The sequence below is a fragment of the Garra rufa genome, chromosome 7 (genome assembly GCF_049309525.1).
Source record: "Garra rufa chromosome 7, GarRuf1.0, whole genome shotgun sequence".
Classification (NCBI taxonomy): Eukaryota; Metazoa; Chordata; class Actinopteri; order Cypriniformes; family Cyprinidae; genus Garra; species Garra rufa.
This window is the reverse complement of record NC_133367.1, coordinates 2,404,882-2,428,218: the sequence shown is the minus strand read 5'-3', so window position 1 is coordinate 2,428,218 and position 23,337 is coordinate 2,404,882. Positions and strand designations below refer to the sequence as shown.

At 35.3% G+C, this 23,337-nt stretch overlaps 1 protein-coding gene across 1 annotated transcript; it reads right to left on the bottom strand.

Moving 5' to 3' along the window:
- Nucleotides 1–6,735: 6,735 nt before the first annotated feature.
- LOC141338934 (uncharacterized) lies at nucleotides 6,736–22,654 on the bottom strand. The gene is made up of 8 exons (XM_073844548.1): nucleotides 22,375–22,654; nucleotides 20,351–20,427; nucleotides 20,083–20,185; nucleotides 19,323–19,391; nucleotides 7,948–8,292; nucleotides 7,456–7,752; nucleotides 6,971–7,249; nucleotides 6,736–6,878 (listed from the first exon to the last, which is right to left on the bottom strand). Exons 1-8 carry the CDS (start codon nucleotides 22,652–22,654, stop codon nucleotides 6,736–6,738), a joined length of 1,593 nt encoding a protein of 530 aa, XP_073700649.1.
- Between the last annotated feature and the right edge of the window lie 683 nt (nucleotides 22,655–23,337).

The following is a 23,337-nucleotide window of genomic DNA, read 5'->3' as shown; positions in this document are numbered from 1 at the left end:
TAAAGGTGCAGTGTGTAGATTGTTGCGGCATCTAGTGGCGAAGTTGTGAATTGCAACAGTCCACCGCTAACCCCTCCCTTTACAGAACTACGGAAGCCAATACAGGATTAAAATCACGCCGTTTTTGACAGCAACGAATAGTGAGATTTCTTTTTAAACGTAATTTAAGGAATTACACTTACTTAATCATTCAATAAAGCTATATTATTGTGAATATTACTGTTACTTGTTCATCATTGTGTCAGTGTTTTTTTTTTTCGCAAGCTGATAATTCTAAGTTAATAAAAACATAATGGTTCATTAAGGTCTTTATGCACCCCTGAAAACAGTTATTGCACCTCTGTCTAGAGATCATCTTAAATATTACACAGTGTACCTTTAACATCTTTTCAAAATCACAGCATTAAAAAAGAAAAGAAAAAAGAAAACACTCGCTGGCTCTCCTGTGTCTTTGAGTATTTTTTTATTTTTGGAACTTGGTCATATTTTTGCTTTGATTAGTGATTGCATTTTTTCCATTTAGAAGGATTTGTTTTTGAAGTGAAGTGACTGAAATTAAATTTAATTAAGAAGTTTCAATTATTGATTTTAATTATTTTGCCTGATGTTCCATGTTACAAAATGTTCTATATGTTTCCTAAAATAAAATATACTGTGTTCAGTTAAAAAAAAAAAAAAAATGTTTTTTTTTTTTTTTACCCAGACATTTAAATATAACATTGTAGAGCAGTAATTACAATACCGTGATACCGTGAAACCGTGATATTTTTATCCAAGGTTATCATACCGTCAGAATCTTATACCGGCCCATGCCTAGTCACCATCCAGTTTTTTTCTTTTTTTCTTTCTTCCTTTTTTTTTATTATTTCACAACGTTAACTTGACTGCTTTGAGCTCCAGTCTGCCTCAACATCCTATAAATCAATTGTGTCATTTTCAACAGAAATGAACTGACACGTAACACGATCAGTGACTAGTAAAAAGTGCTTTTTCCTGTATTTGTCTTCCGCTCATGTCATAATTGTTTTGTTTTTTTCTTCTTCTCATTCTGATTTAAGAGTTTCTCTAATGGCTTTATGGAGCAGGAACAGATCACCTGCTGTTGAATGTTGAATATGTGAGATGAACATCAAACATCTTAATGTTAAGATTTAAACTAACAACCTTCAGTCTCTTGTTCTCAGTTCAAACTGACTCCATTCAGTATTGATGGAGCTTCAGATTTCACTCTTTGAGGAAGAGGAATATTGAAAGATGTTATGTTTTGTCACTCTTTACATTACTATTCTCATATTCCTATGTGTACACCATCGTGCACCATGTGCATGCAAAACTGATCTCTGTAATGTGCAGTTGTCATTAATATTTTGTGAAGATCAAGAAATATTGATGCAACACAAGAACATTGCAGCAACATTAAATGTTGAAACACAAAAGAAAGACGCATGCTCTTGTTTCCACAACACTGCTTGCGTGGTCAACAACTTTAACAAGAAAAACCACACTGGTCAACTAGTTCACCATCTCAGATTTGCATGAGAACAGCATGACTTACAATCTGGATTCTGGACCACAAACACAGCTACTCACACTACATATACATACAAAGCTGTAAATGTTAATGAGAACAGGAAAAAAATGATGAGAATTGTTTGAGCTCATAATATGGCTTTTTAATTGCAGAAACACTATTTGAAACCTTGGTTGTTTCTTCTGAAGAAACTGAGAAGACTTCCTGAAATTCAAGTTATGATGCACTTACACAAAATCCTCACATTTTAACTGTTCACTAGGTATATAACCAGAAAAAAATACACTCAAATACATTTTAGTGCACAAACTTCTCCAATAAGACAACATAACCTTTGAAGCGTAGAGCGCCTCCTGCTGGATGAACTGTCGAGAGGAAAAACATTTGCAGACTGTTGTTAACATCCTACATTTAAGTGTTTTGTATTCACATTTATAACATATATAAAAAGTACATCAATAAAATTATATATTATGTTATATTATACATTATGTTATAGAACCCCGTGTGAAAAGCGTTCATTACATTAATGTAGGCTACATTATGCAGTACTTTAATTATGTAATAAATGACTGTTTTAGCTGTATATGCATATTGATCCAGGCAAAAAAAAAAAAAAAAAAAAAAAAAAAAACGAAGAAGAAAAAGTTTATAATAGTGTAAACATTTACAAATAACGTTTAAAAAATAGTTTTAACAATGTAAAGCTGTATATGCGTCGCTCTGCTTAACCTTTGTATTCCTCCGGGAAGCCCTCGACATAATAATTTAAATAAAAATAAAATGAGGAGAGACCCTCAGATTGAGAAAGGATATTATAAGGCAAGCAACTATAGATGGCACATGGACAACAGTAGTAAAGTGAGATATGTGTGTCGTAACTGAGAGAAATATAAACAATAAAGCCTTTCAAACTTGATCTGTAATAACAAAGAAAGACATGCACATTTTTAAAAGCCATTAAACCCCTGAATCAAATATTAAATTTTACATCTATACCAGCAGATAAATATATAAAATATTGGGGGGGGGGGGGAGGATACACAATTGTTAAATAAGAAATTACATCACTTAGGTTTTTGATAAGTGATATGTGAATATGTGAAGACCTTCCTTCACGAAAATCAACAAACTTTGGCTGATCTTACATTTTCAAACGAATTCTGGGCCTGAATGAAAACGAATGAAAGAGTGAAATACTGGATTAGAAATCATCCACTGGTGTTTTATTTAGTGTTGTGAGATGTCAATCACATTTGACCTCTGACTGTGTGTGCAGCGTTGACAAAAAATAAATATATATGTTTCCATTTTTTGTTTAGATTTACACGGACCCTAAAGCTTTTCATATTATAACTGCTCCATTAAGATTAAATTATATTAGTGTGGTATGATAAATCAGGATGACAGTTTTCAGAAGTGAATGGTTGGAGAGTGTGTGTTTTTCTTTGACGTCATCAATTAGTGCCTTTAACTTATACAAGTGTGAAACGTCGTACTCCAGAGTCAGCAGTGTGATTTCCTGTGCTTTGGTTAAGCACGACCTTGAGACAGTTCAGGTGGGTTGAAATCATGCATTGTATTTGCTTAATCGATTTTACTTTTAGCTCTAGAGATTCGCCTTTTCTGCATTTCACTTGTTTTGTTAGGAGCGTGGCTAGTAGTGATGGGAAAATGAAGCTTTTCGAAGCACCGAGGCTTTCCCATCAACTGTATCATAAAAAGGTTCGTTGCTCGAAGCTTTTCAACATGTTGCACACTAATGACATCTTGTGGACAAAGGTGGAAAAAGTTGCTTTCGCGTCACAGATCTTAAAGCGATTTTTAACAGTTTCATCAAACGCATCAATTTGTGCTGTGTCAGAAAAACAGTAATTTTACTCGAATTGATCTGTAAATAAACATTTTAATAAAATGATACAAGTATAAGCATGGTTCATGTAGGCATATATGTCCAAAGTAAATTAAGAATAATTTTGACTAATATTAGTATTAATTAGAAGTGCTTGTGAAGCAAGGATAACTACAACATGGATATGCACAAAACTACACATGTACACATTTATTCGTATTATGATTTATTCTTGACAAAAAGTGTATGACACTTGATACTTGCACAAGGGGTTCACGTTATTTGAATCAGAATATGAAGCAGTCACGTGGTTGTGCGCGAAAACGAAGCTTCGGACATCACAGGTCACGTGGTTATGGACAAAACGAATCAAGCTCCGGTACAGTGCTTCACTGTGAGATGTTTCGCTTTTTTGATACAAGCTTCGAAGCTTCGGTGTCAAATGTCACATCACTAGTGGCTAGTCACTCTTGTGTTTTGGTCGTTGAAGCACTCTAAAGCCTCGTTCAGACTGTCAGCCCAAATCCGATTTGGTCAAATCCGTTTCAAGCTTCATTCGTATGTGGGTTGGAATCCTATTCAAATCGGATTCCTGGAAATCCGTTTCAGTCTGACCGGTCAGATCGGGTTTGGCGAAGCTTTTTTACGTTCTCACGTCGCCACGTAAAACGTAAATGCGTCAGACGTTTTTTTTTTTTTTTTTTTTTTTTGTGGAAAACATCAAACGTCTTTGCAGAAACAAGCTTGTGTTGTTGTGAACTGCAAGTCAAGGGTGAAAAGACAATATACGGCTAGTAGAGGCCTACGCTCCTTTTTAAGTGTGGAAACCAGCGGAGACGGCAGCACATTCCAGCTTCCTGCGTTTCTGTCAGTGTTTTAGAAAACGAATATAATCCAGCGTGATGGCTACGTTGTCATATTGCAAGACAGCATCTATATTGTAAATTGTATCGCTGTTATTGTTGATTTTAGAGTTGGCATAATTACCGCGGGAAGTATGGGTGCTGCGGGTGCTGCAGCACCCCCTGGCTCGGAGCAAAATAAAAAATGGGGGTGCTGGGAGTACGGTGTTAAAAATACATAAATGTAAAATTTGTAACAAAAAATACACAAATTTTATTAATTCTAATAGGCTATTCTTTAAAATTCGTTGAGAAAAATAAAACAGAATGACAATAAACAACAATTGTCGCGTGACGTCACTGCATCCGTCATTGAAGATTAAAAATACACCAGCAAACATGGCACAGATGCATTACTGATTTTTTCGCGAAGCCCAAACAAAATAAAAATAGACCGAGTCTTGAGGTGGCTGATCAGTCGGATAAGGAACAGGCCCGGAGCTTATGACTGAATAAGTTATTTCAAATGTTTATCTTTTGAAAACAAACTTTGATATTAACATTTGTTGCCATGACTTCATTTGTCCCCTGTTACGCATCTGTACACAAATTAAAAACGAGCATCACACAGCTATAGCCTAAAAAAAAAACAGAAACGGCAATAGAGTCAGTCGCAAATATATCGCATTGTCGTTACTTTTCGTGGATCAAAACTGCTAAAATTGATTTAATATAGGACATAAAACATTAAACTTGAAGGGAAAAACTAATTAACTGATTTGGTGTAAAATAAAGTATTTGTATTTTCCCTTTTGTGGCTCGATCATTATTATTATTAATATGAATTAATATCACATTGTTTTTATTAAGTTTTTGTTAATAAAATTTGTTTCACAAATAAACAGGATTTCCACTTTTAAAACACAGTTTGTGGTTCATTATTATTAAAACATCATTCATAAAGTAGTACAATGGAAAATTCGCTTTTATCAAACATCTAACTCTTAACAAAAAGAAGACGAAGCTAAGCAATAGGCTATTTCTCGTCAGTGGCTCAGAGCTGCTTGGAAACGCGCGTCCCATGTTCAGAAATAAATGTATTTGGTTTCTGCCTTATAAAACTGACTACAGGAGCCTGTCTATTGCACGCTTATTATATTTAGAAATTTAGCAGACGCTTTATCCAAGGACAAAAGAAGCAATAAAAAACAAAAGACCTTTTTTTTTTTTTTTTTTTTTTGTCACTTGTAACTCCGCTCTTTTTTTTTTTTTTTGTGTGTAGATTGCAGGGTGAAAATCGCCGTGAGTTTGTATTGTGCTTCTGTGCTTCTAGTGACCTTAGTGCGGTTGGATCCGTGCCAAGAAGTCTCCGCGCATTCCTTGCCTTTAATGGATTGCGTGCTTGTTTGTTCTGTGTCATTTCTTTGCTAAATTAGTCTTCGTTAAAATTGTGTAGTTTTGTTTTCTTTAGTCTAATTCAACACGTTGTTCTAAATCCTCATTCGTTGTGCAATTTGTGTGCTTTTTTTATCGATATGAGTGATTGGAGTTAATTTAACGAGCCGCGCCTCCTGCTGGATGAACCGTCGAGAGAAGAAACATTCACAGACTGCGATGACGCGCTTCTACTGTTATTAACGTCCTGCATCTTGTTTCCTATTTTAAAAAAGCATATGTATATGCGTTATATTGCCTTGGCATTACATTGCAAATGAAAAGCTAGTTAAACACTGCTGAGGGTGTTTTCTGAGGGAGTGACTGGGAATTTGACATCTTTCTCTCTTCTGACTGCTATAATCAGCCTCTCTACATTTACTCTTTTGGAAACGCTATCATAGATTGAACATTGAACGTTTGAACAAATGGGGGGAAAAAACAGTACTTGCTAGACTTCTGCTTCCTAGAACCGCGTTTGAAAAGTGTCCATAAACGAACTTATTACATTAATGTACATTATTCCGTACAATAATAGAAGTCATGTTTTAACTGTATATGTTTGCTTCAAAAAATCTTGCAGAGCCACACAAATAATTTGATCGTAATAAGTCGGTATAGTGAGCTTAATAACATTTAAAACATGTTAAGTTACATTAAAAATAACTACTGTATTCCACGAGGAGGCGCTCGACATAACTGTAATAAAACATGGAGAGACTTGAAAAATTTACTGAAAAAGACAAGCAAATACAGATGGACAGAAAAGTGGGTGTGTTTTCTGAGAGACATCTAAACACGGCCTTCAAACTGAATCCATACAATAATAAAAAAGACCAGTACGACCGGTACATTAAAGCACTAAACCTGTTATACTGAATCTAACTTGAGCATTTTTAGTAATCTTCAGTATTTATCATGAGAAACTCACATTTGATACTTTGCGCATTTGAAAATGAGCTGCACCAATGCCAGCAGAATATAAAGCCTGTGAAAAAAATAAGATTATTAAATATTAAATATAAAATAGCTGCAAGACAAATTCGCAAAAAAAAAAAAAAAAAAGTAATTTAGATTTATGTGTGAATATGTTCTTGATCCTGTTCAGCTCTTCTGGATCTGATGTCATAAACCAGAAAAAATACAGTAGCCACGCCCACCAGTGCAGAGAGGACCAATCGGATCACAGCTTCAGTAGAACCACAACAGTGGACAGAGTCTGAGGAATAAAAACATCAAACTGAGATCAGCTCAGTCGATAAATAGTAATATCAGCGCCGACATCAACTAATATCAGCAGTGCTGTCGTACCTGAACATGGTTGACAGAGTTTGCTGATGTCCAGATGTTGAGTCTGGTTGCTGATGGGATTGTTGAGCACACAGCTGTAGGTGTTTTTATCCTGATATTCCACCTCCAGAGGTAGAGAGAGACTGATGCTGAGATCAGAAACACTGGTGCGGGACAATACACTGTTTCCTTTGTACCAGGAGAGAGTCACATCACTCACATTCACCACTGAACACACCAATGAACAATATGATGATAAAGATGAACAGTCTCTGCTGATGACAGGAACAGGCAGATGAGCTGAAAACATAAGAGAACAAAGAGAAATGAGGATGAATGAAGATATTCACCAGGATGAAGAAGAAACATGAACCTGGATAGTAGAAACACAAAATAATAATATTGAAAGCAAATAAGCTAATTACTTATTTTAGCTAATTTGTAAAATGATTCATCTACTTTGACGTTGTTATGAATAAAAGAAGTGAAGCCAATATTTAACTCACTGTAGACAGTCAGATTGAAATGCTTCATCAGTTTGTTGAGCTGTAGTTGATAACGTCCAGCATGTTCAGTTGTGGTGTTTGTGATGGTCAGAGATCCAGTCTGATTGTCCAGCTTCAGTCTGTCTCTGAATCTCCCATCAAGAACATCATCATTTACAGTCATGCTTTTGTTTACCCAGATTTTACCTACTAAAATCCTTGTAGTTCTAAACCACCACCAAATCACATCAGAATCCATCATTTTAATCAGACCAGATTTTACAATGACTGACTCTCCCTCCATCACTGATATTTCTTCTGTATCACCAAACACACAGAAAATAAACAGAAAGAGGGTTTGTGACTGATTAAGACTTGTTTGTTGTTTTATGACAGTAAATTGTTTGAAATTCAAATTTCAAATGAATAATAATAAAGCACAAAAGAACCAAAATGCTGCATTAATATCTGGCGATTAACAAATAAAGCAGTTGAAACAAATATTTAACTCACCATAGCAAGTTGGACGAAAAGTTATGCTTACTGGTCGGCTAAGATGTAGTTCATAAACCCCAGTATGTTGAGTTGTGGTGTTGGTGATGGTCAGAGATCCAGTTTGATTGTCCAGCTTCAGTCTGTCTCTGAATCTCCCATCAAGAACATCATCATATATGGTTATGCTGTTGGCCGTTACATTGATTTCAGCTACTAAAACGTTTTTATATCCAATACTCTGAATCAGTTTATCATTCCAAAACTGCCACTGAATCCACTGAATCAGATCATTATTCAAAATGTCAGTAAGACCAGAGTTTAGAGTGACTGAATTTCCTGTTTTCAGTAACACATACTTTTCCCCTGCAACACAGAGAGAACACACAGAAAGAGGGGCTTGTCACAGATTACTACTAAAGAAAATAATTTGATATTTAAATTTGAAATAATGTTGTCGAACAACGAAATCAAAATTGTGTAGATTAATAACTGCATCTTTTTATTGATTGAAATATTAAACAAGTGAAACCAAAACCAATGTTTAATTCACCATGAACAGAGACATGGAAATCATTCCTCATATACTTGGTCTGTAGTTTATAATGTCCAGCATGTTCAGGTCTGATGTCTGTGATGGTCAGAGATCCAGTTTGATTGTCCAGCTTCAGTCTGTCTCTGAATCTCCCCTTATAAGCATCATCATATACAGTGATGCTGTCGGTCAGTACATTGATTTCCGCTATTAAATATTTCTCAAACATCCACTGAATCAGATCATCATCCTTCATTTCAGTAAAACCAGAGTTTAGAGTGACTGAACGTCCCTCCAGTGCTCGCACTGATCTAGAGCAAAACACACCTAAAGAACAGGGAGTTTTTGGTTTGTTGGTTTGATAAAGTTTCACTAAAATACTCGTAATAATTTAAATGTGAAGTTAATAATATCATGCAGTTGACAAAGACAGATGATGAATGAAAGGACAATTAGTTTTGTATAGAAAGACTTTACTACTAACTAAAAATAGCATTCTTGAGCTTCATGTGTATTCTTATTTCTATATAAGATCGTTTCCAGCAGTGTTTATCCTCTCTGACTAATTTAACCAGTAATTACATGTTACCAGAACAGAAACGACTAAAGCAATAAAAACACAATTCAAACTCACCAACCAGACGCCACAAACACAAGCAGAACCAAACTAATTTGAGGAACATTTTCTTGTTGAAAAGCCCACGATAGTGATGCTTGAAATGTCTGAAGGCACTCTGACTTTATTTAGACTGAACTGATATTTATCTTGTTGAATCCTAACGCTCACACGTCAGTCTTCTTTATCGTCACCGAAAATCAACAAGCTTTCGCTGATTTTACATTTTCAAATGATTAGGTTGATAACAAATAGCGAGCTGCTCGTAGCAGGAGGGAAAATGAAAAAAAAAAATGCTTCACTCAAAAATTACAGACACCCACAGCAACCACAAACATCTAGCAGAAGTAGTTTATTTGTGTACTTCGACTTTTTAAAGTAGCTTTTAAATTTAGCCATTTTTGTATGTTTTGATTTAAGTATTATACTTAACTACATTTTAAATCTTACCTGTTACTGAGTAAAAAATAAAAAAAATTTAATAAACAAACAGAAAAAAAGAAAGTTAATAGATTAAGTATGAACTGTTAAGACAGAATGGCAGGGTAATTAAATTAATAATAATAATAATAATAATAATAATAATAAACTACAATGTTGTTTCTTAGACGTTTGTTATTTGAAAGGTCTGTTATCTGACAATGGCACAGTTTTTTCCTAAATACTTGAATGTCCCTGACCCATTTTGATTTAGTATTACACTTCTGTTTCAGTGTTTAACAAAAGGATGCTCTAGTGCAGTCATTCCCAAAGGCGGGGTCCCGACCCACAAGTGGGTCGCGGGAGATTTTGTATGGGTCGCCAAGTCGAGCACTCTTTTTCAGTGCGCTATATACTCTTGATTAAAATTTATATGTGTAGTTCACCTATTAGCCGAACGAGGGAGCTCGTCGTTTTCTTCTTCTTCTGCTTTCTTTTTTTGTTGTTGTTCTTTAGCCGCGCTCTGCATCGCCTGTTTCACACATACTCCGTCTGCATTGCGTATGCGTTGCGTATTTTTTTTCGCACCCATGTTATTGGAGCGTTCACACTGCACGCGGTTGCTGTCCAGCAGTAGGCTACGTCCCAGAAGCAGTGCGTTTGCAGTAGAGTAGCGATCATTTCGGCAGAGTCTATTTTTTTGCTGTGCTGCAAGCGCTGAATTAAAGTGACAGCGCATTGTTCGCTGTATAAATGAACATGGATTGACACGAAAATGTCCCATAAATGCATATAAATGAAATCCACTTTTTCACAGTCAACACGTGGCTTTTTGGCTAGGTTTAAAATAAGCAAAAATGCAGTTTTAAAGAAAAAGGGAACATAATACGTGCACTTGTCCAGGTAGAAAAGTTCTTTAAAAGGATTGTTTTTAATAAAGATTTAATGCGAAAGAAAAGCATGAGAGCCGACTGTTTCTGTCTGTGGTAAGTTTTAATTAAAATATTTTTTGATAGCCCAATTTTTAATTAAAAAAAGGAAGCTATAGCCTCCCTATGCTGTGTTTAAATGTGTTGCAACTTGCTTGAGCAACTTACAGGGGTGATAGCGTTCCGGCACCACGCCGGATTTCCGGCGTACTGTGGCTGCGGGGGAAAAAAAAAAATCAGGTTCGCGGATATTGATCTGTCATTTCTCTGAGATGTGCAGGTCAGAGAGCAGCTTGACGCTCAACGACTCAAACAAGTCACATTCTAGCCGATGAGCCAATCAGAAGTAGGGAAGGGGCGGGCCTTGTGTCTTTGTCAAATAGATTGATACAGGTTAAGGCAATGCTCCATGCGCGAAGGTGTTTTTAGCTCCCATACTGTACAATTGTCTCCTACTGGCAACTCAAACCGTAATTCATGGATATGTTTATGAAGCCAGGGGAAGACATTAAGGATTTCGATAAAGGCATATTTACAGGGCTCGCAAAATCGCTAGCCCGACGTCCCGGAGCTATTGGGTTTTCCAGTCGGGCTACCAACATTATTTGACCGGCTGCCCGACGGGCTGTCCTGAAGTAGAGGGCTCATGGGGTCCTTAAAACTCAATTTAGTTGTATCAAATTTAAGGCCATAAAAAGTGGTAAATATTTTAAATAGTAAAAGAAGAGGATTAATTATTTTAAGAGGTCTTACACTTGGGGACGGAAAGACGAGAATCGCGATAGAGCTGGATTAAACTTTAAGAGGCAATGATTTCATTGAATAAATATGCTCACTGCACTTTCAAAATCAAAACGCGGCACTGTTGTCTTTATATGAATGTATCTGAAGGGAAGCGACTGTCCTCAGAAACGTGTCGTTGGCATTTTCATTTCATGACTGATAAAACAGCGTTAATGCTGCTTTGCTTTCAGCCATTCTTAGGGAAACCGTAATATTTCAGCGCTCCTAAAGCGCCCCCTCGTGACATAGAATTAATTTGCACGTCCAAATTTTTAGCTGTTTTTGGTCAGATTATTGCAAATCTCGACCAATGTTTTTTATGCAAACACAGAGTTGTAAATGTGAAAGAAGTTAATGTGCTTTCTAAAAATCTAAACAATTAGGACATTGTTTTAAATAAATGTTATGCATTATATACTTGATTTATTCATTTTAATGGGATAAAGGCTGAAATGCCAATCTATAAGCTTTTTTTGTAAAAAAAAAAAAAAAAAAACCTTTATCTGACTGAACTGAACCAACAAGTTATGTGTTAAAAGTGCGTCGCATACATAGTACCTCCACCCCACTCACCTCGGGGGGCAAGGGAAAAAAAAGTTCAGGCTCAGGAATTTTTTCCACTATCAGGCCTGAACTTAATATACAAATCTAGAAGTCAAGTGCATTGAATAATACGTTGTTTTTATTGAGTTTAAACGTGAATATGTCTGTTATTGTATTAGTGTACTGTGATAAAAGAGGATCACAATGCTGAAAAAGCACTTTTTGATTTGAAATCAAAATAACGGATAAATATTGTGTTTGTGGTAAACAACATTTTCTGCAAATCTGCAGTTTACTTAAATAAAAAAAATGTGCTTTGTCAAATATCTGTATCTCTTTTAAATAGTTAAGTGGAAGCATGACCTTAAAAATGGTCATACATATTTTGTTAATGCATAAATTCTCTTCGTGATATATGAACTATATGGGTCTAATGTTTATTGGGTCACAAGGATTTATCGACTTTAAAATGTGGGTCCCCAGAAAAAAAGTTTGGGAAACACTGCTCTAGTGAATCCACAGTTTACGCCACATTCAGCGGTTGTGATGTTTAAGGTTTTATGGGATCATTTGCGCTAAAATGACCAATTCCCTAAATGTTTTATATGGTTGTTTTATTTTTTGTATTTTATTAATTTGTTTTTATTGCACTTAAATTTGTAAAGTTGTTTCCTCAATTAAAAACAACCAGATTGAGATTTATACCTTATATTTTGCTGTTAAAAAAAAAAAACTCAGAGTTTTAAATTAGTTACTTTTTACTTTTACCTGAGTAGATTTTTGATCAGTACTTTTACTTGTACTTAAGTAAAATTTCATTGGAGTAACAGTACTTTTACTTGAGCATGTTTTATTACTCTTTCCACCTCTGGAATTCATTAATTGATCTCAGCATCAGTCTCTCTCCACCTCTGAGCGTATGGATGATTCCTACAGCTGTGCTGTGGCTGTATGTATTAATCTTCATTTAATTGTCATCGTTTTGTTTATTCACAACCAGAGTTGCGGACTCCAAATTTGATGACTTGTGACTTGACTTGACATAATCAAAGAAGACTTGCGACTCGACTTAGACTTTGACTCGAGACTTGACTTGGACTTGAACCCTGACTCGGCAAGTCTTTACTTCTAAATAAACTTTGTAGAGTTCTGATCAATATAAGCTGGTTACTGAAGCGTTTGATCACACTGGAATGATTAGCGCAGCTTTTGGCACTTAAAACGCGTGGAAAACGTGAGTCGCGCAGCTGTCTCTTTCTTTCCAAACTGCTCTGTAGCTTGCGCTCCTGGGGCATCTGCCGTTGCACCATGACCTACACTCTCCATAAAGACGCTGACTTTCAGCAAAGGATAACTGGATTTCCAGCATTGAAACCCGCTTGCAGTAGCTCTGCTATTGAATTCATTTAAAAATGGTTGTTCCTGTACAGCAACCCATTCTCACTCCCGAGGCGTCAAAAACTGCAGAACGGTCAAGTGCCTTCCGCGTCATATATGAGACGCCAAAGGTCGCCCTAGGCGTCAGTTTGTCGACGCGTAAAGAACTCCACTGCTTTCAATTGCTTGACTTATGAACAATGGAGTTATCATTGGAGGACCACCAGGGGCGGTAATTTTTCCCCAATGCCAACAACTCCACACGGATTAAAGACAAGCGATAAAAAATTGGATTAAAAAAAAATGGATTTAGATCGCTTCAAGAACCATAAAGGTAGGGTTTCCGTCTCGTATAATCATCGATTTATGAATGAAATTTTGATATTTGTCTGTCGTGGGAAAGGGATCATGTAAAAAGTCCACACTGTTAGCCTGACCATATTTTTTTTACCATAGTAACTGACCCTCGACCATGTAATGTGTAGTCAATCCCTTACGAAAATTACCATGTTTTATTGTAGTAAAAGTATTGATAACCACAGTTTTACTACAAATGCCATGGTTAAACTATGGTTAGCAAAATTAATTTGTTGTTACCATGGTTTTACTACAGTAACCATGTTTTTTTTTATTTTGTTTTATTTTGTAGTATTACCATGGTTACCCACATGTAAAAAATAAAAAAAACACACATAATACTGTAATACAGTATAATACATGGTTCAAAATCTATAGTATTTACTACAAATTACTATAATACTTTTTAATGTGAGTAATTTTTGTAAGGGATGCTCAGTAACCACAATATATACCATGCTTCTCCAATTTTAAATGTAGTTTTATTGTGGTATTTCTAGTTAATGCACATAACCACAACATTTAATATGGGTTTACCTCAGCAAGTGTAGTTTTACTGTGGTATTTGTAGTAAAAGCACTTTAACAACAACAATTACTATGTTTTACCACAGTAACTGTGTTTTATTGTATACTATTTGTAAAGCACAGAAACCACAATGCTTTCTACACCTTTAATACCTTTTTGTGAAGTGATTGTAATTCCATTTTTTTTCTGTCTTGCAGTTACATCAGATCACATACTCCACAACAACCAAAACAATAATCCAAAAGCTCTCTTACGAAGCCATCTCTTGTAAAAGTCCTGTTTCTCTCTCTCTCTCTCTCTCTCTCTCTCTCCCACGATTCATTTACACATAGTTTTGCTCTCTCTCTCTCTTTTTGGTTCATCATAACCTATTTTTAAAACTCAAAATTAAATTGTGACCTTGAACTTGAAACTTGAAGCTCCCAATGCTGATCGTGAAGAAGCTGCCAAGGAGGCTGAACAAGTCCTTCAAAGGTTCAACCCTTCACAGGTAATGTTGAACACATTTAGTTATAACCAGTTTGCTTTAATGAATGCATCCTTATTTTATGTGTTGTTAATATTTTTCCTTAGAGTCCTTCCTCTCAAATCTCCTTTTGTCACAGATCATTTTTAACACACGGTCTCAGCATGTATATATTTCTCTTTGTTTCAGCTGAAAAGGAAGTCCAAAGGAAAGCCTGTCATGGGATTTGAATTCGACCATCTTGTGCATTTATGGAGAAGACCAAAAGCTGCTAAGGCAAAGACTTCCAATGGTACGTCTGTGTTGGTCTGAGCACCTTGACCGAACTTAACTGCAGTTACATTTTGAACAGCATGTGATATTTTTTAAACTTTGGTTTACATACACAGCGGCCCCATCAGGAAGAACCCTCAGAAAAGTCTCTTGTCAAAGTAGTAATAATTCATACAATTTACCAAGTCAGCAAATTCATATGATATTGTACAAGCATATTCATACATAATTCTATGACTTTTACTCCTATTGCTGATATTGGCCATTGCCTCAACTCTCTTTGTAAGTAGTCAGAGTGTTTGTATCATAAAGTCCATTGTATTCTTTATTAACCTTTACAAATTGGCGCAGCATCTTCCCGTTCCACCAGTATGTGATATCTGTCTACATCTCACAGTCTGGCTTTCTTTCCATGATCATTTTCTATTGAATACATCAAAGAAGCAAGAGTGTGGAAATGCTAGTTCAACTTGTCACGTGACAAATCAGATCTGCAATTAATTTGGCCAAATCAGATCACTTAAAGCTGTTCGCACCAAGAGCAAGAACTATAATGAGAATTATTTTAGCTGTTTATTTTTCACACCAACAGACAGTAACATTCTGTTTATTATAAGCGCATGTTGTGGTTTTGTTATCTGCCATTTAAATGCTCTTTAAACTTTATTGGATGTCAATGTTTTTATTGTTCATCATCTGGATTTTGTTCATCATTTTTTTTTTCTGAAAGAGATTCCAACAATATTGTTTCTCTGTTTTATTTAATGTTAAATAGCTGTGGTGTGGACTCCTTCTTGGTGTGAAGTGGCCTTAAGTGAGGAATGAACATGGTCTTCTTGTGCTCAAACAGAAAAGACAGAGAGCTGAAAAGTTGCACTATGCCATTGGTATGTCTGTATTCAAGCAATGCAGTTATATGTGGTACAGCATTTGATGTTGATCTCTCAAAAGACAGCAGTTATAATTTTTCACATATCCATCTTTTTTATAGCTCCTAGAATGAGCCAATCAACTGTGCCTTCATCTTTGGAATCTGGGCAGGAAATGACCAAATATGGTGAGTACTAACACCTGCACCTTTTTACCAACACTCTTTCTCTAGAATTATTGTTAATTTATTATATTGTCTTTTTGTTTGAAGGAGGATGAAGTCAGTTGATGAAGATATTAATTTAATGGTCACCAAGTGCAGCATTGCAGGCTGAGCCTACCAGTTATCTGCTGTGAAAACTGCATTTGCGAACTGTACTGTGAAATTTCAGATGTTATGGTCCATAAACGTAAACTTCACAACTCAACTGCAAGATAGTTGTGGAGGGATTCTTTTGGCCCATACCTCCAAAAGGAATTAATGGTAAGTCCAGTGCAACAATTATGAATTTAAAAAAAACATATATTGTTTATTGATTTACCACATTCTAAATTGTTTTGTCCCTTTAGGACATCTACACCAGGTGGTGTGTGAGGAGGAACATCAGAGACACCAGCCACCCAGGCCATGGACTGCTCTCACCATTAACATCAGGCAGATGTTATCGCAGAACCTTCACCAGCAAACTGCAAGACAAGTTATTTCCAAAGGCAATCAGACTGAACTGAACTTGCACTAGTAACACATCACAACAACTTCATATGTACTGCAGTCTATCAGTTACGATGACTGGACTCATCTACTCACTCACTATTGTATTAGGGTGTAAGTCTATATATTTAAATCTAGACTCAGAACACATCTGCTTAGCTGTGCATTTACTGAATGAGCACTGTGCTATGTCAGAACTGATTACACTGTATGTTATGTATAATCATTTTTATTCTTAAATGTTTAAATCATTTTAAAACCATTTTAAAATCGTTTTTAAAATTACATTCCTTGTACTATTGTTGTGATTATATTTTAAATTATTATTTTAATTCACTTTTATTAATTCCTTATTATTGTATTATTATTTAATTCCTTATTATTGTTCTCATTTTGTTCTCTCAGTATAGTAAAATATTTACCATATATTATTCTCTACCTGTGTTGAGTCCTTTTTATGTGTGTGTGTGTGTTGCATATATATTCAATTCTTGTCATCCATACTGTAATGCTGCAGACTTTGCACAAAAGGATTTCCTGTACACTGTACACTTACATTCATGGTATTGTGACAATAAAGTAACTTGGTTCGAATTGGTCACGTCTTTTGTTCGTCAGTTGTTTGTCTGATGATGAGCAAGAAACTAAATGTGATTTTATGATGCTCAGGACATTTCACCATACATGCATTTGGGTGACTTCATCTGATTAAAATAATATGGTTTTAATGTAACACATTTGGATTTCTTTTGAATATCATTTGTCTTAATATGATACTTTAGTTGTCTCTATGTTGTATCCTCCGATAAAGTATTGTACATGGTGTTGGATAAAGTATGGTGAATATTCTGTATTAAGGTGTTTGGTAAATTTGGTAATTTTGTAGTGTTTTAATTAAGACACGAACAAAGGCTGAAAGATGAATTAGAACAGACTGCATGGACTATATTGCTACAGGCACTTCATGTACAACTGAGGATGATACCAGGGAAAGATCAACATGAATCCTGTACTGTATTATAAGCAAGATGAGCATGCACATTGCTGATGTCCAACACTTGAGGAGAACAAAGACGAGACATATATGACACAGATTTTTACCAATTACAAATTAGATCTTTTATATTAAAAATCTTTGAACTGCATAAATGTTATGGCTTTTGCACCATAAACCACAAACTGTCTGTACCTTGTCTTACTGAATGACACATTGGTTGTTTAAATTAGTGTCTTTGTTCACTGTCAACACTGTTTTCTTATCCTTGATCTAATGACATAAATTGTGTAGATTTTTTTATGGGGTATATTCTTACTCTTATAAAGATAACTATGACTTGCAACTTACATGATGACAAGTTGTTAAAAAGAAAATCAATATGGCAAAAAATGTGATAGCACAGTTTGTATTCCATGATAAGAATAGATCATCTGTGTATATTTTACTGCCATTCTATCCCTAGGGGTCCACTGGAGTCCCCTGAAAAAGTAAAGAAAATTAACATTTCAAATGGCTAATTATAGTGTCAAAGAGAAAACTGGCAGGACAACTACTTATGCCATGTTTACTAAATAATGTTAAACAGTTTTAAAGCATATATGGAAATATGTTATAAAGATGTTTAAATAAGTGATCTTAGTAAAATACAAAATTTCAGCCTACCTCTCAAATATGTTATAGATGTTTGCACAATGAACATGTTTAAATATCCATTTATAAAAAAAGATTGTATTTTCCCCAATTTCATTATTAAACATTTAAACTACATTACCCATAAGCATCTGCCATTCTATTGATTGAACGCAAAAAACATGGCGCTGTTTTTTGTAGTTTAATTAAGTTATGCTTAGGGTTAGGATCTCGGTAAAGAGGACATTTCTCACGACATAGCAACACTGCATTGTTAACTGAAAGTATTACTGAAGTAATAATAATAATAGCAAAACGTACTTTGCAACATTGAGCGTTTTTTAATTTGGGTTAAATGATAGTCCAATCACAGCGAGTTCTGTGAGTGCCAAGAGAACTTCAAAGCCAATGGCAGCCCAGTTGAACAGAGGCGTCACACATCCGTTCTTTTGGTGAATGGACAGATAATCCGTTTATTTGTCCCCACTTAATATAAAACTGCAACAACAGACTGAATAGTGGGGTTAACCTGATGCAGCAACAAATTTGTTGATTGCAGTGATTTTTTTCTTTCAACAAGGGCATAATATTTTCCGTTGTATAGATTGATTACACTAATATTAATGTAAACAATTTAAACCCAAAATTTCCATACTGTTAAGAATAACTGATAAAAGTTAAAAAAATTACATAAAATAAAAATAAAAATACACCTCTGATGAAAACATTCAAACATGCTTGCCTCTCTAACATTTTAATAAAGGTAAATAATTAACATTATGAATCACAAATTTTGTTTTCCCAATGTTTATTGATATATCAAACTTTTCCAAGACAAACATATGAAAACACTATAAAAAAAATAAAACAAAAAGCAGTTGATTATAAAAAAAAATGCATGTGCATAGAGGCAATCAATTATAGTGAAACAACAACTTAAAACAATGACTAATTGATAAAGCAATTAATAGGTACACAGAAACAAATATTAAACTAACAAATATGCAATAGAAAAAAAAACATTAGAAAAAAATAGAAAAAATTGTATAATATTCAAAAATAAAACAAAATATATTTTTACAGAAAATGCTATATAATGCTAAATTATATTTTACAAACTGGGAGTTTCGAGGCTCCAGTTAAACATATATTTTCTTCCCTTAAACAAACAAATTGGCAAAAAATTATTAAGAACTATATTTCAATATTTTACAATTATTACCTTTGAAAATATATCTCCTGTAATCAGTGTTTGCTTCTATTGTGACTAAATGTGAGACCAATTAAAATGGTTAAATAGCAAAAAGAGAAATGCTGAGAGTGAAAGTTGGCAGTAAACGACTGACAGCAGATGTGTCACCGGAGAGAGAACGATGTGGAAGGGTTGTGGAGAGCTGATGGAGAAGGACTAAGTAATCTGTGTAACATCCTGCAAGACAGGAAGAAAGAGAATTTATCACATGATGAACAATAAAAACATTAACAACAACAAATGGTGGACAACAACATAACTGCAGCATGTATAACGGTAAACAGAATGTTACTGTCTGTTGGTGTGAAAAATAAACAGCTAAAATAATTCTCATTATAGTTCTTGCTCTTGGTGCGAACAGCTTTAAGTGATCTGATTTGGCCAAATTAATTGCAGATCTGATTTGTCACGTGACAAGTTGAACTAGCATTTCCAGACTCTTGCTTCTTTGATGTATTCAATAGAAAATGATCATGGAAAGAAAGCCAGACTGTGAGATGTAGACAGATATCACATACTGGTGGAACGGGAAGATGCTGCGCCAATTTGTAAAGGTTAATAAAGAATACAATGGACTTTATGATACAAACACTCTGACTACTTACAAAGAGAGTTGAGGCAATGGCCAATATCAGCAATAGGAGTAAAAGTCATAGAATTATGTATGAATATGCTTGTACAATATCATATGAATTTGCTGACTTGGTAAATTGTATGAATTATTACTACTTTGACAAGAGACTTTTCTGAGGGTTCTTCCTGATGGGGCCGCTGTGTATGTAAACCAAAGTTTAAAAAATATCACATGCTGTTCAAAATGTAACTGCAGTTAAGTTCGGTCAAGGTGCTCAGACCAACACAGACGTACCATTGGAAGTCTTTGCCTTAGCAGCTTTTGGTCTTCTCCATAAATGCACAAGATGGTCGAATTCAAATCCCATGACAGGCTTTCCTTTGGACTTCCTTTTCAGCTGAAACAAAGAGAAATATATACATGCTGAGACCGTGTGTTAAAAATGATCTGTGACAAAAGGAGATTTGAGAGGAAGGACTCTAAGGAAAAATATTAACAACACATAAAATAAGGATGCATTCATTAAAGCAAACTGGTTATAACTAAATGTGTTCAACATTACCTGTGAAGGGTTGAACCTTTGAAGGACTTGTTCAGCCTCCTTGGCAGCTTCTTCACGATCAGCATTGGGAGCTTCAACTTTCAAGTTCAAGGTCACAATTTAATTTTGAGTTTTAAAAATAGGTTATGATGAACCAAAAAGAGAGAGAGAGAGCAAAACTATGTGTAAATGAATCGTGGGAGAGAGAGAGAGAGAGAGAGAGAAACAGGACTTTTACAAGAGATGGCTTCGTAAGAGAGCTTTTGGATTATTGTTTTGGTTGTTGTGGAGTATGTGATCTGATGTAACTGCAAGACAGAAAAAAAATGGAATTACAATCACTTCACAAAAAGGTATTAAAGGTGTAGAAAGCATTGTGGTTTCTGTGCTTTACAAATAGTATACAATAAAACACAGTTACTGTGGTAAAACATAGTAATTGTTGTTGTTAAAGTGCTTTTACTACAAATACCACAGTAAAACTACACTTACTGAGGTAAACCCATATTAAATGTTGTGGTTATGTGCATTAACTAGAAATACCACAATAAAACTACATTTAAAATTGGAGAAGCATGGTATATATTGTGGTTACTGAGCATCCCTTACAAAAATTACTCACATTAAAAAGTATTATAGTAATTTGTAGTAAATACTATAGATTTTGAACCATGTATTATACTGTATTACAGTATTATGTGTGTTTTTTTTATTTTTTACATGTGGGTAACCATGGTAATACTACAAAATAAAACAAAATAAAAAAAACATGGTTACTGTAGTAAAACCATGGTAACAACAAATTAATTTTGCTAACCATAGTTTAACCATGGCATTTGTAGTAAAACTGTGGTTATCAATACTTTTACTACAATAAAACATGGTAATTTTCGTAAGGGATTGACTACACATTACATGGTCGAGGGTCAGTTACTATGGTAAAAAAAAATATGGTCAGGCTAACAGTGTGGACTTTTTACATGATCCCTTTCCCACGACAGACAAATATCAAAATTTCATTCATAAATCGATGATTATACGAGACGGAAACCTTACCTTTATGGTTCTTGAAGCGATCTAAATCCATTTTTTTAATCCAATTTTTTATCGCTTGTCTTTAATCCGTGTGGAGTTGTTGGCATTGGGGAAAAAGTACCGCCCCTGGTGGTCCTCCAATGATAACTCCATTGTTCATAAGTCAAGCAATTGAAAGCAGTGGAGTTCTTTACGCGTCGACAAACTGACGCCTAGGGCGACCTTTGGCGTCTCATATATGACGCGGAAGGCACTTGACCGTTCTGCAGTTTTTGACGCCTCGGGAGTGAGAATGGGTTGTGTACAGCTATGACAAGCTGTTTCTCCAACTTGGCAGTGCTTTCAAGGTTAGTAAGGGAAAGGATGAATCTGATTGGTTGGTTCTTGTCACATGACCTGCGGTCTTTTGCGCGCTCAAGTTCGTTAATTCAAATGAAATCACATTGTATGATATATATATTTTTTTTTTACAATTTATTTGTGAATTACTGTGTCAAATAAGTATTTGATCACTTGCTTATCAGCCAGATTTCTGACCCTCAAAAGACCTGTTATTTTGCTTTTAAATCGTCCAGCTACACTCTGCTCATGATTCTAAATTAGTAGCACCTGTTTGAGGTCGTTAGCTGTCATAAAGACACCTGTGCACCCCACAATCAGCCAAAGTCTAAGTAGCAACGGCTGGGCACGGTTGGTGAGATAATTGGCAAACCAAGCACAGCTAGAGGAGGACAGACCAATACTGGAAAGCTTATGTAAGAGGATCCTATGATCGACAGAGTCAAAGGCCTTGGCGAGGTCTATAAAGGTGGCAATACAGACCTGTTTGTTGTCTAATGCTGTAATTACCTCATCAAGGACCTGTCCGAAAACCAGATTGCATGTCAAATAATATATGATTTTTTAATCCAGGAAATCATTTAACTGTTTTTGGACAAGCTTCTCCAGAACTTTGGCAAGGCATGGTAGGATGGAAATTGGGCAATAACAATTTGGATCAGATTCAGAACCTCCTTTGAAGAGGGGAAAAATTATGGCTGATTTCCGATCAATAGGGAACTCAGAGAGCTGTAGGGACATGTTAAATAGTCTTGTGATGGGGGCGGCAATAATGCGGGATGCTGCTTTTAAGAACATGGGATCAAGACCATCAAGGCCAGCAGATTTGTTTGTGTTCAGCTTGGTGAGTTCATCCTGGACTTCAGAGGTGGAAAGAGGCATAAAAGAGAAGCCATTGTTGCTTGATGGAGAGAGTTGGGCATCTGCTGAGGTTGTAACTGAAGTGTCCATTGAGACTGGATTAGAGTTGGACATTGAAACTGTATGGGTTGCATTAGTAAAGTGATGGTTTAAAAGTGAGGCCATCCGAGACTTCTCAGTAATAATGATGTCATTAAATAACATAGAAACTGGTAAATGAGGTGAAATAACTTTATTTTCCATTACCTTGACTGTTTTCCAGAATGCCTACTTGTTTTCATGTTGTTGTTGCTCAGCAATAGCATGGACACGATGTTGTCTGGGGGTTTGGCAAACAAAGGTGTTTGGTGCTCGGGGTGGTGACTGAAGGCGGTGAGTTGATCTGATGTTACATTTTTACGGAAGTCACAGCGGCTTGTGAAAAGGCTGTGTGCATTTTCCTGTGGATTGACAAACTTAATAGCTCCTATACACCTCAGTTATCATGAAAAAGACAGGAAATTTCAGTTTTGACAATATGGGACCTTTAAATGAGAGGTGAATCAGTTTAATCACTCCCAACTATGAACAGAATTCAAATGTAAGAGGTGCCAAAATGACAAAATTTAGTAGTTATAGATGTGTAATGTTTTAGAAAAAACAATTCTGTAAATATGTGCATATGTTGTGGTCTGCCACTACACCAGCATTCAAATTTGGTCATGAGATCCTAAAAGACATTGGCTATGGTCTCTCCTGTAACTGTCTTCAGTTTATTTGTTCTCTATTAAAAT

Excerpts from the sequence above, each read along its gene's own strand:
- LOC141338934 (XM_073844548.1), bottom strand. The coding sequence starts at position 22,654 with ATGGACACTTCAGTTACAACCTCAGCAGATGCCCAACTCTCTCCATCA. Across the intron at positions 20,428-22,374 it reads TTTTCCCCTCTTCAAAGGAG|TTGAAGCTCCCAATGCTGAT; the intron begins GTTCTGAATCTG and ends TGAACTTGAAAG. Across the intron at positions 19,392-20,082 it reads TAAGGCAAAGACTTCCAATG|GATGTTACACAGATTACTTA; the intron begins GTACGTCTGTGT and ends CCTGTCTTGCAG.